Below are 16,833 nucleotides of genomic sequence, written 5' to 3'. Positions count from 1 at the left end.
AATATATGAATGGAATACGATGAGAAGAAAACAAGCTGCAATTTAACTGTTTTTTTAAATAACTTACTCCAAGAACAAAGAACTCATTATTTCAAAAATGTTTCTAGTGCACAACAATCAATCAAGATCCAAACAACAAATAAAAAGATGAGAAATAAACAGCTAAATCAAACAGAGCATGTGTTTGCATTCAGAACATCCCAAGAATTCACTTGGCAAACAAAATATGAAAATGAAATTTTAAGGCAAAATATATTTTGGTAATATCAGGCTGTACTTAGCTGAACTTGGATGGAGTGGATGTGCGTGAGAGATGGTGCTATAATTGAAGTAGAAATTTATAAATTTTGCAACTCCAACTCAAAACAAAATAGGAGACAGAAGGAATTAAGGTAAACAGACAATTGGAGACTAGTCAAGTAGCTTGACCTGCTGAGTTCCTCTAGCAGTGTGTTTAGCTTCAGATTCCAGCATATGCAGTTGTCTGTGTGTCTACAGGAGCTTCTTTCAGCAAAATTGATAATTTAACTGTCTTACTCCATATGGGCTAAGAAATAAATATGGGCAAGAACACTGAACTGGACCTGAACCTTAAGCTTGGGGTATTGTCTTGGGTAAACTTGTACCTCTCACTTTGTTCATTTTAGATTGGTCACAGTGATCAAGCTACCGAAAGAAAATACACACACACACCGAGAGCAGTTCAGTTTATACAAGTCTTTATTACTAAATCTAAAGCTGAATTCACACTACAATATGTAAGTCCTTCCCAATTATACTTATCAATGCCTGGACTGGTCCCAACTGCCAAAGCGAGGCAACTGCACACTTGTAGTAGGTTGTCTGGGCGCCAGTAGCAGCTTCTCCACCTCCCCAGATCGGGACGTCGGTTTGGAATCTTGAAGTTCTTCTTCTTGCTGAGAGATGTTGCCACCTCTTGGAGAGTCTCAAACTTCAGCAGTGGGACCATGGCTTATATTACCTAAAAGTTGGTTTGCCAGAAGGTATGGAAGGACAAGATCCTCTTTGTTTTTTTAAAGACTGGATCCCACAAGTACTAGGGCAAGAATTTTTTTCTGGAGGCTTGGTATTGGAAAGAGCTCAAAGAGCATTAAGAAGAACACCTTTAACTGGTCAACCACCGAGACCTGTAATAATTCGATGTTTGAATTATTTGGACAGAGAAGCAATAGTTCGACTGGCAGTGCAAAATGCGAGACAACGACAAACTCCGTTATTGATTCAGAATAGCAGAGTTTTTTTTTATCCTGATTTGAGTCAAGAGGTCATTCAACGTCGATGTCGATTTAATCCAGTTAAAGAAGTTTTGTGGCGTAAAGGTTATAAGTCTACTTTTCGCTATCCGGCAGTGTTGAAGGTGTTTAAAGGAGACTATCAATCTCCGTTTTTTTGAGAATGATCGTGAAGCAATGATTTTTCCTGAGTCATTGCCAGATATAAGAGGACAAAGACGTAGTCCACCATTGTCTCCTAAAGAAAAATCTGGTTGTTCTGGAAACGGAAGAAATGGCAGAAATGGGAAAAATGGGAATGGAAAGAGTCAAACTTCTTTTGAAATGGGATCTCCGAGTTTGGAATCTCTTGGATGAATAGAAGAATTTTCTTATTCTTATTTTACTATTTATGTTATTATGATATTTTGATGTTATTCTTTGTTTGGCTGGGGAGGGAGAGATTTGCTCTAAGTTCTATTAGTCATCAGCCACTGGTGGGTGATCCACACCCAAATTTTGTTTAGGGATTACTACTTTTTAGTAGTATTTTTTGGGGGTGGGGCGGTAATTTTTTTTTAATTATTTTTTTTTAATTTTCTTTTTATCTAGCTTTTAATTTGTGATTTTTTTTCTCCTATTGGAGGGCTTATATATGTTGATTTGAGTTTTCATATAAAGATATTATTGGTCTTTAGTAATATTAGTAGATATGTCAAAGTTGAGGTTTGCTACTTTTAATGTTCGAGGTTTAAACAGTCAGATTAAGCGTAAGCGAGTCTTCGTGTATATTAAGAAAATGAAAATTGATGTTGCTTTTTTACAAGAAACACATTTGAATGTCAAAGAAAGTATGAAATTGAAGAGGGACTGGGTAGGGCATGTATATTCTTCTTCATTTAATTCCAGGGCTAAAGGTGAAGCAATTTTGATACATAAAAAAATTATCTTTTGAATTACAATCAATGGAGGAAAAGGCAGGATGTATTCTTAAATTGAATTCTAAGATTTTTAGTAAATTTTGGACTTTACTTAATATTTATGCCCCAAATGTAGATGATGAAATATTTATTTCAGATGCAGAAAATTCTTCTGAGAAAATTCAAGTGGCCTATCGTTGGAGGTTTAATACAATGTTATTTAAAAATACGGCATTTATCGATTTTTTGAAAAAACAAATTAATTTTTTTTTAAAGAAAATTCTAATTCTGATCAAAGTTTGTATTATGGAATGCTATGAAAGCTTATTTGAGAGGACAAATAATTAGTTATACTTCTAAAATAAAAAAAAATCGATTAAATCAGAGTCTTGAATTAGAGAAACAGATTGATGAGTTAGAAAAGGAATTTCAGAAAGATGCTACAGAAGATCAGAAAATAGAATTATCTAGATTGAAATTGGAATATAATACTTTGCAATCTTATCAATTTGAATGTATGATTAATAGGACTAAACAACAGTATTATGAATGGGGAGAGAAAGCACATCAGGTATTGGCATGGCAATTATAGAAAGAACAGGTTTTGAGGACTATTAATGCTGTTAGATGGAATTCTCACATCTTATAAACCTCGTGAGATTAATTATGAATTTTGTTCATTTTATAAAAAGTTATATACATCTGAAGGAAAAGAAGAAAATGGAACGATTGATCTTTTTTTTTTTAAATCACAGTTGAATTTACCGACATTAGAGGATGCAGATATACAGGAGTTGGAAGAACCATTTACTGATTCGGAAATTAAAATGGCTATGATGGAAATGCCGAACGGTAAATCACCTGGTGACAATGGATTTTCGGTTGAATTTTATAAAATTTTTTTATGATGATTTTTCCACAGTGTTTGGAGATGTATTATGTCAAGTTGGAGAACACTATGAATTACCTGAGTCCTGTTCTAGTGCTTTAATTACAGTAATTCCTAAAAAAGATAGACATCCTTTGAAAGTATCTTCATATAGACCAATTTCGTTGTTAGATGTAGATTATAAAATAGTAGCTAAAATTTTAGCAAATAGATTGGCTAAGCTTTACCCAAGTTGATTCATATGGATCAGACAGGTTTCATAAAGAATAGATATGCCTCAGATAATATTTTGCGTTTGATTAATAGATTTCGACAATCTTTAGATCACCCGATGGTGATATCTTTAGATGCAGAAAAAGCATTTGATAGAGTTGAGTGGAATTTTTTGTTTCAAGTTCTGGAGAAATTTAAGTTTGGTCCAATCTTTATTGGTTGGATTAAGGCTTTATATAGTAAACCGGTAGCTAGAGTATTGACGAATGGCTTGATTTAGGAACCATTTAAATTGACTCGATCAACTCGTCAAGGTTGTCCTTTATCAACAGCTTTGTTTGCGTTAGTGATCGAACCTTTAGCACAGCTGATAGACAAAATACACAGATACAAGGTATGAAAGTTTTAGATGAGGAATATAAAATTAATTTATTTGCCGATGATGTATTGGTGTATTTAACAAATCCAGCTCAATCACTTTTGCACTTGAAGGAGTGTCTGATACAATATGGATGTCTTTCTGGATATAAAGTTATTTGGGGAAAAAAAGTGAAATATTACCAGTAAGTGAAGATTATTCAGTTTATAAGAATATTATTAATTTGAAATGGACTGATCAAATTAAGTATTTGGGTATAATTTTGAATGTTAATTATCAATCTTTATGTAAATTAAATTATGTTCCATTAATTAAAAAAATTAAAACTGATTTGATTAAATGGAAAGATTTACCTATTAATTTATTGAGTAGGATAAATACAATTAAGATGAATATTTTTCCACGTATGCAATATTTGTTTCAATCTATTCCGTATTTACTTGATAATTTTTTTTCGAGATTTGAATAAAATGGTTAAGGAGTTTTTATGGAGAGGTAAATTTTCAAGAGTAGCCTTGAATAAATTAACTCGGAAATATGAGTTAGGGGGATTACGTTTACCACATTTTCAAAATTATTATGAAGCAGCCCAACTTAAATTGATGGATTTGGAACATAATATAAAGCTAGTTTGTTAACTGATCACACACCCTTGTTATTAGCAATAGAACTGGAGGACATCCCACCAAGAACATATAGATAGAGATTAAACTCCATGCTACTTAAAAGACAGGATTTTAGAGAATTTATTGAGCGCCAAATTAAAATGTACTTTGAAATAAATACGGAATCAGTGAAAGACAAATTTATATTATGGGATGCAATTAAAACCTTCATCAGAGGGCAGATAATAAGTTATGTAACTAAGATGAAAAAGGACTACAATTGAGAAATAGAACAGCTGGAAAGGGAAATAATAAGTACAGAAAAAGAACTAGCAACAAGGGAAGATACAACAAAAAGAAGAGAATTGGCGGACAAAAAAATAAAATACGAAACATTACAAACGTATAAAGTGGAGAAGAACAATGAAAATAAAGCAGAAGTATTACGAGCTAGGAGAAAAAACACACAAAATATTAGCCTGGCAACTTCAAACAGAACAAGCTAAAAGAACTGTGTTGGCATCAAGGAAAAAGGAGAAACAAATTACATATAACCCAACATAGATCAATGAAAACTTTAAGGAATTCCATGAACAATTATACCGAATTGAGAACGAAGGGAAAGAAGACAAAATAGATGAGTTTTTAGCTAAAATTGAACTACTGAAATTACAAGAGAAGCAAAACAAATTGATAAAACCATTTGAAAGAGAGGAAATATAAGATATATTAAAAAAGCTACCGAACAATAAAATGCCTGAGGAAGACGGACTCAATAGAATTCTATAAAGCATTTAAAGAGTTACTAATTCCTCCTCTCCTGGAAGTAATGAACCAGATTGAAGAAACAAAACTTGCCAGATTCATGTAAAATAGCAATAATTACAGTAATACCAAAGACAGGGAAAGATCCATTAACACCAGCATCATATAGACCAATATCCCTACTTAACTCATTATAAAATAATAGCAAAACTATTAGTAAACAGATTGGCCGACTATGTACCAAAAATAGTAAAATTAGATCAAGCTGGATTTATTAAGATGAACAGACAATGTTTGTAAGATCATTAACTTAATCCATGCAGTACAAGGAAATAAAATGCCAACAGTGGTTGTTGCTTTAGATTCAGGGAAAGCCTTGAACAGGGTAGAATGGAATTATTTATTCAAAGTATTACAGAAGTTCAACCTACCAGAGAAATATATTAATTGTATTAAAGCATTATATAACGGTCCAATGGCAAAGGTGACAGTAAATGGATATATATCGAACCAATTTAAATTAAGCAGGTCAACTAGGCAGGGATGTCCACTATCTCCCTCACTGTTTGCTTTAGCAATAGAACCACTGGCAGAACTGATAAGAACAGAAAATAAAATAAAAGGGATAAAAATAAAAGAGAGGGAATACAAAATCAGTCTATTTGCAGATGACATCATAGTATACTTAACAGAACCAGAATTATCAATAAAAGAATTACATAAGAAATTGAAGGAATATGGAGAAATATCGGGGTACAAGATCAACACAAATAAAAGTGAAGTGATGCCATTGAATAATGCGGATTTCACAAAGTTTAAAAAAGAATCACCATTTAAATGGTAAACACAAGCAATCTGATACCTAAGTATTGGACTAGATAATAATCTAGGCCATCTATACAAATTAAAATATCAGCCATTAATGAAGAAACTACAAGATGACTTAGAACATTGGAAAGATTTACCACTAACACTGATAGGAAGGGTAAGTTTCATTAAAATTAATATCTTCCTAAGGATACAAAACCTATTTCAATCGTTACCAATTCCCTTAACAGAGAAATTCTTCAATGAGGTAAAAAAAATAATAAGGAAATTCTTATGGAAAGTGGGGGGGGAAACAGAGGATAGCGCTAGATAAATTAACAGAATGGTACAAGCAAGGTGGTTTGCAGCTACCAAACTTTAAGAATTATTATAGAGCAGCACAATTAAGATATCTATCAGATTTTTATCAAACAAGGGAGAAACCAGATTGGACCAGGATAGAGCTTGATAAAATAGGGGAGAAGGTACCAGAACATGTACTTTATAAGTAGGATGAAAAACTGGTGCAATATAGAAGTTCACCAGTACAGCACCATCTGCTCAACATTTGGAAGAAGATTCATGTAGAAAAGAAAAAAAAACAAATTACCAACTACCAAAATTACTATTGTTGCAAAATCAACTAATCCCTTTCACAACAGATAACCTTTCCTTTAGAGAATGGGAGAGAAAAGGGATTAAAAGAACAGAAAATTGTTTTTTGGGAAATAATTTATCATTTGAACAAATGAAGTACAAATATGGAATAACTCACGGTACAATGTTTGCATACCACCAACTGAAAACCTACTTAAAGGACAAATTGGGAAGCAGGCTGAGGTTACCAGAAGGAAGCAGCTTTGAATATGTCATTCCAGACACAATGATAATTAAAAGATTTATAACAAACATGTACATCAAGCTGCAAGAGAAAGAAAATGATGAAATAAGCTGTAAACCCAAACAAAAGTGGGAACAAGATCTAAACATAAAGATAAAAAATGAAATATGGGAAAAGCTATTCTCCGGAACTATGAGAAATACAATAAACACAAGGTTACGCATGATACAATATAATTGGTTACACAGGCTATATATCGCCCATGTTTTCGCTGCAAGAAGGAAACGGGAACAACAGTACATGCAATTTGGGCATGTGAGAAAGTGGAAAGTTTGGGAAGATCTAAATCAGGTATTAAATAAAATCACAAAAAGCAACATACCAAAAAATCCAGAGATCTTTCTTCTAAGTAATATAAGAAGTAAAGAATTAGGCCTCGAACTGGATGAAGCGCAAAAAAAGATTTATTATGATCGCCTTAGCTGTAGCAAAAAAATGTATAATGTCAACTTGGAAATCAGAAGAGAGCTTGAGAGTACAGCAATGGTACATAGAAATGAATAAATGTATTCCATTTGAAAAAAATAACATAATTTTAAAAATAAAGTCACATTATTTGAACAAATTTGGGAACTGTACAACAGAGATGGCCTACCGCGAACCTCCACCCACTAAAATGATAGAATGAGACGACGAAATGAACTGACCCAGTGTGTAACAGTAGATGACACAATTTTCTTGTTTATTTTCATTGTGTGATGACATTGTTTAATGGGTTTATTGTATTGTGTATGTTGAACGTTTAATGGGTTTGGAGGGGGGTGGGAAAGAGGGAGGGGGGAAAAAGGGGAGAAAATGACACTGTGTATATTCAAGAGAGAAATGTTAGTGTGTATTTTGATTAATATGGTTCATAGTGTGAAAAATATATTTTTTTTTTTAAAAACATGAAGGCTCCAGGACAGATCCTCAGAGATGTTGACACCCAGGAATTTGAAGTTCTTACTGTCTCCACTACTGAGCCATCGATGAGGACTGAATTGTGTTCCCCTGACTTCCTCCTGAAGTCCACAATCATCTCCTTGGTTTTGCTAACGCTGAGTGCAAGGTTGTTGGTCTGACACCACTCAACAAGCTGATCTATCTCCTTCCTGTACGCTTCCTCATTGCCATTTATGATTCTGCTGACAACTGTGGTGTCATCAGCAAATTTGTAGATAGCATTGAAATTGTGCCTGTCACAATGTCATAGGTGTATAATGAGTAGAGTAGTTCACGGACAAGTTTCTCTTGTGTCTTGGTGTGAGCTTGCAGGCGCCTCAGATTGAAGAGACTGCCATCCGTGCGGTACCGGATGTAAACAGCGTCTTCATTGTTGGGGTCTTTCATGGCTTGGTTCAGCATCATGCTGAAGAAGATTGAAAAGAGGGTTGGTGCGAGAACACAGCCTTGCTTCACGCCATTGTTAATGGAGAAGGGTTCAGAGAGCTCATTGCTGTATCTGACCCGACCTTGTTGGTTTTCGTGCAGTTGGATAATCATGTTGAGGAAATTTGGGGGACATCCGATGCGCTCTAGTATTTGCCAAAGCCCTTTCCTGCTCACGGTGTCGAAGGCTTTGGTGAGGTCAACAAAGGTGATGTAGAGTCCTTTGTTTTGTTCTCTACACTTTTCTTGGAGCTGTCTGAGGGCAAAGACCATGTCAGTGGTTCCTCTGTTAGCGCGAAAGCCGCACTGTGATTCTGGGAGAATATTCTCAGCGACACTAGGTATTATTCTATTTAGTAGAATCCTAGCGAAGATTTTGCCTGCAATGGAGAGCAACGTGATTCCCCTGTAGTTTGAGCAGTCTGATTTCTCGCCTTTGCTTTTGTACAGGGTGATGATGGTGGCATCACGAAGATCCTGAGGCAGTTTACCTTGGTCCCAACAAAGCTTGAAAAACTCATGCAGTTTGGCATGCAGAGTTTTGCCGCTTTAGTTGCCCATTCAGAGCCAGCTCTTCAGCGCTTGACGTCCTGCTTTGCGGAAACTGCCAAAATGTTTGGCCTGGAAGTCAGCCTGAAGAAAACTGAGGTCCTCCATCAGCCAGCTCCCCACCATGACTACCAGCCCCCCCACATCTCCATCGGGCACACAAAACTCAAAACGGTCAACCAGTTTACCTATCTCGGCTGCACCATTTCATCAGATGCAAGGATCGACAATGAGATAGACAACAGACTCGCCAAGGCAAATAGCGCCTTTGGAAGACTACACAAAAGAGTCTGGAAAAACAACCAACTGAAAAACCTCACAAAGATAAGCGTATACAGAGCCGTTGTCATACCCACACTCCTGTTCGGCTCCGAATCATGGGTCCTCTACCGGCACCACCTACGGCTCCTAGAACGCTTCCACCAGCGTTGTCTCCGCTCCATCCTCAACATCCATTGGAGCGCTCACACCCCTAACGTCGAGGTACTCGAGATGGCAGAGGTCGACAGCATCGAGTCCACGCTGCTGAAGATCCAGCTGCGCTGGATGGGTCACGTCTCCAGAATGGAGGACCATCGCCTTCCCAAGATCGTATTATATGGCGAGCTCTCCACTGGCCACCGTGACAGAGGTGCACCAAAGAAAAGGTACAAGGACTGCCTAAAGAAATCTCTTGGTGCCTGCCACATTGACCACCGCCAGTGGGCTGATAACGCCTCAAACCGTGCATCTTGGCGCCTCACAGTTTGGCGGGCAGCAGCCTCCTTTGAAGAAGACCGCAGAGCCCACCTCACTGACAAAAGGCAAAGGAGGAAAAACCCAACACCCAACCCACCAATTTTCCCTTGCAACCGCTGCAATCGTGTCTGCCTGTCCCGCATCGGACTGGTCAGCCACAAACGAGCCTGCAGCTGACGTGGACTTTTTACCCCCTCCATAAATCTTCGTCCGCGAAGCCAAGCCAAAGAAAAATAATGAGTAGAGCAGTGGGCAGTTTATAGTGTGTGATCAGGTCGAGAATAGGTTTACCGTTGTCAAGAGTCCAACCAAAGTCCAAGGGGAGTGTCTATATCATCACTTAAGTGAACTAGTGATTGAGCACTAGTGATTTGTTTCCCATGTTGTAATAAAAGTTACGTGTGATTGTTACACTTGTGTCCAGACTTGTTTCTTTGTGAACCCACCGAACCTGGTACTCTTCCCAACACAACATTCCTTTTCTCAAGTACACCATTCATCAAAATATATTAAGCAAAGTAAAAGCTTGCTGTACCCTGCAATGGGAATAATACAGCAAATCATTTAGCTCATTATGCCTCTTGTCAAGTTACAGGCTTATTGTGGTGGAAGAGGAGATAAAAGTGGTTGAAACATAGAACAATCACAGGAAATGAATTACAGGTCAGAATCTGTGCAAGAGGTTCAGCAATTATATGTGGAAGAGATACCAGAGTAAAAGTAAATGCTTAACTCACTGGCAATTAGATCAGGTGTTAACAGGTTGAATAAAAGATTTATAAGGATGAATTTCTAGATAAAACCTAAAAGGAGAAGAAATTCATCAAATGTTACAACACAATGGCTTTTGTTTCCTTTATTATCTATGTGAAAGTTTACAATAGTTTGTAAGATGAAGGCTAAAATTTTTGCTCATCATGTGAGCCCTTAAGAAAGTAGTGGTGAGCAACCTCCTTGAGCCACGACAGCTTCAGATAGTGAAACTCCATCAAATGGAAGACTGGTAATACATTTCCAAAGGATGGTGAGAAAATTAGAGGGAACATGCAGGTGGCAACGTTCTTACACACCTGCTGTCCTTATCCTTGGTGGCAAGAGGTTTTGGTGATCTGTTGAAATGTCCTGCACAAACTGCAGCCACTGTTTATCATTAGAAGAGAGAATGAAGTTTGGGTAAGTGGGCTACCTATCAGCTTTCAGCTGCAGAGATTGATCCAATCCATTGCATGGGAGATTGCTTAGCTCTGCTTATTACCTACTGAAACATCATTATGGGGGCAAAATTCGAGCAAAATAACAAACGATAGTGCAACAATGCTTACCTGCCACTCCAGTTCCCTGGGTGATAGGGCTGGTTCAGAGGGAACGGTTTTTACTGGAGATCTAGATGGAACCAAGAAATTACTGTGTAGAATAAAATGTTAATATTTCAATTCACAATTTCAAATTTAAAAATCCTGCAATGTTTATGTGCATGGATCCAAATATTATGCTTTTTAAACATCTCAGAAGGTCTGAAAATCGATGTGGTGGCAAACAGAACTGCTCAATGCTTTTAATTAGAAGGCAGAGTAATGTCGCAGACAGCTAAAACAGAAAGGTTACAGTCTTTGAAATTAATACAAAATTAAAGTAGTCAGAGAGGAAGGGACCATGAGAGGGTGGGGGGTGGGGGGTGAATAAGGGCAAAAGTTGTTTAAAGGTGGGGGGGGAAATCAGCAAAGTATCGCAGGAAATTTGCAATGAATTAGCAGGTGGATGGAGGCTTTCGAGGAGTCATTTCTCCATAGTGATTGTTACATGTATATATGAACTTACTGGAAAACAGGAGCCCTCTCTTGGTGACATAGTTAGAAAGTTTGTGGATGACACCAAAAGGTGGTATAATGGAAATTGAAGAAGATTACCTAAGATTACACAGGGTCTATATAAACAAGGAAAGTGAGGCCTAATGGCCTGTTTCCGTGCTGTAATTGTTATGAGGCAAGTAGTGACAGATGGAATTTAAGTGTTGTATTTTGGAAAGTTAATTCAGGACAGAACAGTCACATTAAATGCAGGGCCCTGGAGAGTGTAATAAAGCAGCGACATCTTGAGATACAAGTATATAGTTCCCTGAAAGTGGGAATGACTGGTGGATTGTATGGTGAAGTCGGCATTTGGCAAACCTGTCTTCGTAAATTTGCAATTGGAAGCAGCTGCAATGTTACAAATGTACAAGCTGTTTGTGAGACCACACATGGAGTATAATAAGCAACTTAGATCGCCAGAATATTATTAAGCAGGAGAGAATTCAGAAAAGATTCAGAAGAATGTTGCCAGGACTGCATAGATTGAGTTACAAGGAGAGATTGGATAGATGACAGCTGTTTTTCCTTAGATGGAGGGGTGATCTGAAAGTATAGTTAAGATGAATAATCACAGTATTTTTCCTGGGGTACAGGAGTCTCAAACTCAGGGGCAGAGGCTCAAGATGAGAGGGGAAAGATTTAAAATGGAGCTGAGAGGCATTTTTTAAATACAAGGCCAACTTTTGTTGAGCAATGTCTGCGAGGTTACAAATCCTATAATTTGTCAGTTTAGTTAAAGAGAATTCTCAATGCAGCTTTCAGATGACAATTAATTGGACTTTCTACCAATAACATCATCTATTCATCTCAGCCTGCTACCTATATAACAAGTGGCCAGTCAACAGCTTCATTAGATGACTTTGAGAGCAGAAATTGTCAATTCAGTGTTAGCATTATTGCTGATTCTGGTGCACACCTTAAAAAAAACCTGATGTCTATATCTAGGAATTTTGTAACTCTAAAGGTTATTATTCTTTGATAGATTTCCTGAATATTTGAACGAATGCAAACATGTTTACCCTTTAATTGCAGATCTGACAAACGGCTTTTCATTTTCTTTTCTTTTCTCTCTTGCGAACTGGTCAAGGAGAAACAGATTCTAAAAAATGTAAAAGAGCAGAACAAAAAAGTGTACATCAAGACAGACAATATTCTTATCAGTCAGTCATCTGTTACCTAAAAGACAAAAGTGAAACAGGATGGGCTGAGAAGATCCAAGCTGAATGATGAAAGTTATCCTTCAGTTAAATGAGGTATGCATATGTTTAAAAAAAAATTGATGACTTTCTCATCCTGAAAATTATCTTTTCCCAACTCTGTGAAACTCTAGAGTCTGCAGATGCTGTGATTGCAGTAAAAACACAAATAAATCAGACAGGAACCTGAAAGAAAAGGGGGAGGAGCCCAAGCCCACAGACAAAGGGTGTAACTTAAAACGGGGGAGGGGGGGCCAGAGAGACACCAGGCCCTTTCATGCAGTGAAAAAGCCTGAATGGAAAGGCAGAAATTCTACACCCTTACAATGGGAGACTTACCTCTGGACCTTTATATTTTGAACTCCCACCAAAACATCAAACATCTTGACCTCCACTCCCCTCACTTATTCTGATCTCACTCCCTCGGAACACCTTGTCCTCCACACCAATCTCAACCTCTCTATCAAAACTGCACTGTTGTAGTCTGGTGCACTGACCTCTATCTGCATGAAGCCAGCCATCAACTCTCAAGACATCTCCTCTTACCCCTTTAACAGGACCCTACCAAAACTCATCAAATTATTGCTTCACACACTATCTCTGAATTCATCATTTCCAGTCATCTCCCTTCTGTAGCCTCCAAACTATTGGTTTCACATCCTACCCAAGATCCACAAACCCAATTGTCCCACCAGACCCACAGTTTCCATGTTCATATTCCTTCTGGGCACCCTCAACCAGATGACATTAACATCAACTTCTCTAGTTTTCATTATTTCTTCCACCCCACCCCCACCTCTCAATTTTCCCTATTCTTACTTCTCCCTTCCTCTAGCGCTCTCTCTCCCTCTATCTCCTCTCCTCCAGATCTGCATTCATAGAGCCAACCTCTCCCCTGTACAATTCTCACCTTCTGTCCTCCTATCCATGTCCAATTATCATCATTTGTTTATTGGCATGTGCTCCTCCCCCTGCCCTTTCTTTCCTTCTCCCTCAGCCTTTTTATTCAGGCACATGCCTGCTGTTGCTCATATTTTGAAGAAGGGCTCAAGCCCAAAACATTGGCTCGATATATTTATCTCCTATGGACACTGAAGACCTGTTGCGTTCCTCCAGCATTTTTGTCTTCATACTTTTCCCAGCTCTGATTAACATTTTTCAACTTCTGAACTAGTTCCTGTTGCAGTGCATGCTGTAAAGGCACAATTCTTCTCTCATTCTGCTGTAGCACAATAGGAAGTTATTTACGTGGTACAGTATCCTCAACATTCATTGGAGCGCCTTCATCCCTAACATCGAAGTACTCGAGATGGCAGAGGCCGACAGCATCGAGCCCACGCTGCTGAAGATCCAGCTGCGCTGGGTGGGTCACGTCTCCAGAATGGAGGACCATCGCCTTCCCAAGATCGTGTTATATGGCGAGCTCTCCACTGGCCACCGTGACAGAGGTGCACCAAAGAAGAGGTACAAGGACTGCCTAAAGAAATCTCTTGGTGCCTGCCACATTGAACACCGCCAGTGGGCTGATATCACCTCAAACCGTGCATCTTGGCGCCTCACAGTTTGGCGGGCAGCAACCTCCTTTGAAGAAGACCGCAGAGCCCACCTCACTGACAAAAGACAAAGGAGGAAAAACCCAACACCCAACCCCAACCCACCAATTTTCCCCTGCAACCGCTGCAACCGTGTCTGCCTGTCCCACATCGGACTTGTCAGCCACAAACGAGCCTGCAGCTGACGTGGACATTTACCCCCTCCATAAATCTTCGTCCGTGAAGCCAAGCCAAAGAAAAGACAGTGTCTTACAATTCCAAGTAAAGCAGAAGTGGCAATCACTGAGAGTAAACTGGGGTAAAAGAAATACTTTCATGACCTCTGGTAAGGGGTGAAAGAGGAATGCTTGTATTAACTTGGGAATAAGTTGATAGAGCAAAATTGGTATCTGCTAATTGGCAATAGGGAGGGAAGTGGAGAAGACAGATTGCATGAAATACACATAGGTCCAATATCCACTAAGGATAAACCTTAAAATTAAGAAAAAGGTATGGAATGTAAAGTTTTTAAATCACAGGAAAAAAAAATATCAAGTTTTTGGGGGAGAATGAATAATGTAGTGGTTAGTGCAATGGTGTTACAGTGCCAATGATTGGAACCAGGGTTCAAATGCCACGCTGTCTGTAAGGAGTTTGTACATCCTCCCCCATGTCGGTATGGGTTTTCCCCAAGGGCTCCGGTTTCCTCCCATCATTCAAAATATACCAGAGGGTCAATTGGGTGTAATTGGGTAGCACAGACTCCTAGGCCAAAATGGACTGTTTCCATGTTGTATGACTGAATTTAAAATTTAAAAATCTTGACAATTGCCTTAAATTGGAAATAGTGAAATAATTTCTCAAGGATTCAGATTTAACAGAAATAATATCTGACATAGATAATCTGAAGTGATTACTTCAGAAGAAGAAAAAAGTAAAAAGATGAATAATTAAACACCTGAAGTTCTGACTTGGTAGCCAATGCTGGAGATCTTTCAGAGGATATTGGAGAGATCGGGTGCTGAACTTGACTGCAAAGAAATAAATATTTTTGAAATCAAGGATCATGGAACAGCCTTTATATGAAAAACTTACTGAAAATGGAAGTCAAATCAAATGCAACACAATACATACGATTTTGGAAGATCAGGCAGACGTAGTTCTTCAATGACTGGAAGCAGAAGAGTACGACAAGACGGATCAGCAGCCTTCTTCAACCATGCTTGCCCCTTTGAAAAATCAAAGTTTTATAATTTAATATGGTTTCCCAAATTCATATGGAAACCTGCATACTTGTTTGTTTAAAACTATTACAAGAAAAATAAATTCCAGCAATAACTGGTATTTTCCATCTAAACCACAAATCCATAAGTTACAGTAGCAGAATTAGTCCATTTGGCCCATTGAGTCTACTACACTATTCCATTATGAGCTGATCCATTCTCCCATTCAACCCCACTTCATAGCCTTCTCCCCATTACCTATCAATCACTGCCTTAAATACACCCCACAACCTGACCACCACAGCTGCCCATGATAGCAAATTCCTGAGGTTCTCCAATCTCTGGCTAAAGAAATTCATTTGCAATGCTGTTTTAAATGGGTGCCCTTCAATCCTGATGTTATGCCTCTAAATGCATCTTAAGTCCTGCTGTCCATATTTCTTTGACACATGCAAGGTCATTTATTCTATTTGAACCTCATCATTATATTTGAAACATAACTTATTAAAAAAAATTAGAAAGAATTAAACTGAGCTCGTGCATTTTATGAGGTAGATTTACTTCTCTACCTCACCCATACTGACCCAACAAAGCCACTTTTTGGAAAATCATAGGTATTTTTCCTGATTAATGCCCAATAAATAATGTACACAAGCTGCCACTGTGACATCCTGCAGAGAATACACTGTGATCAAAATTAGTTTTCTATTTTCTGGAGGCACCTGCAATTGTAGAAATTTGCTAACCACAACCAGAATTAACAGCTTCCATCCATGTTGGCAGAATACATTTTATGGCATGAATTCCAGTGGCATAAATACTGTACTTTGTATTGACTGCCATAATTATGACTTTGGGTATTTTTGTCCAACAGATTACATTCAATGTAATACTGCAGGAAGTTATATTTTAAAGGAATAGCACAGAAAGGCAAAGCCCTTTGGATCAAGGAACAAAGTAGCAATTCACTCCTTTTTGCTCTTTAGACTGCTTTGAGCTCATGGCTGGCCCACGTTCAAACTTCCTACATCAACTATGCTCCTATACTCTTTAATATCTAAAATTATTTACCTCATTTATAATCATTAACTCAATTTGCATCTTCTATGCTGTGGGAGTGAATTCCAGACTCCTGAAGAAGTTTTTCATAATTACTCATTGGAAACCCTGGCAATTACACCCTTGTGGTGGCGCACATACCCGTAGTGAACCAGCCCCGTTTGTATCGCCGCACCGGCGGGGCAGCTGCGAGAAGATGGCGTTGTCGGGGGACCTCCGTGCCATGTGGGTTTGAAAAAAGCACGTGCCTCGGGCGAGCGTGGTGATGTCACCAACGACGTGGGGGGCAGAGCTCACACCACCCTTAAAGGGGCACACGCAAAGATTGAAATAAACAGTTTGTTGAAACCCCCAATGTGGTGGCTGTGAGTTTCAATTCGTGTAGCAGCCGCTACATTGGTGACCCCGACGAGTCCAGACAGTTTTCTGGCCTCTCGATATGGATTCTGCAGAAATCAAAGCGGTCGCGGTGAAACTGCCCCCCTTCTGGACATATCACACACACACACTTAGTTCAGGCAGGCAGAAGCACAGTTTCACCTCCGACTCATCACATCAGACACCATGATGTTCTACCATGTTGTGAGCGTGCTCGATGAAGAGACCA

General features: G+C 38.4%; 1 protein-coding gene across 1 annotated transcript in view; it reads right to left on the bottom strand.

Moving 5' to 3' along the window:
• Positions 1 to 16,833, bottom strand: part of wrn (WRN RecQ like helicase) — a 286,387-nt gene that overhangs the window by 92,205 nt on the left and 177,349 nt on the right. Inside the window, exons 35-38 of the mRNA XM_069925810.1 lie at positions 15,079 to 15,173; positions 14,903 to 14,975; positions 12,236 to 12,315; positions 10,689 to 10,749 (exon numbers count right to left, since the gene is read on the bottom strand). Coding sequence (XP_069781911.1) covers positions 10,689 to 10,749; positions 12,236 to 12,315; positions 14,903 to 14,975; positions 15,079 to 15,173 — 309 coding nt within the window. The remainder of the gene's footprint in view (positions 1 to 10,688; positions 10,750 to 12,235; positions 12,316 to 14,902; positions 14,976 to 15,078; positions 15,174 to 16,833) is intronic.

Source organism: Narcine bancroftii, chromosome 3 (genome assembly GCF_036971445.1).
Source record: "Narcine bancroftii isolate sNarBan1 chromosome 3, sNarBan1.hap1, whole genome shotgun sequence".
NCBI classification, from domain to species: Eukaryota; Metazoa; Chordata; class Chondrichthyes; order Torpediniformes; family Narcinidae; genus Narcine; species Narcine bancroftii.
Note: the sequence above shows the minus strand (reverse complement) of the source record. Positions and strands in the feature narration are given on the sequence as shown.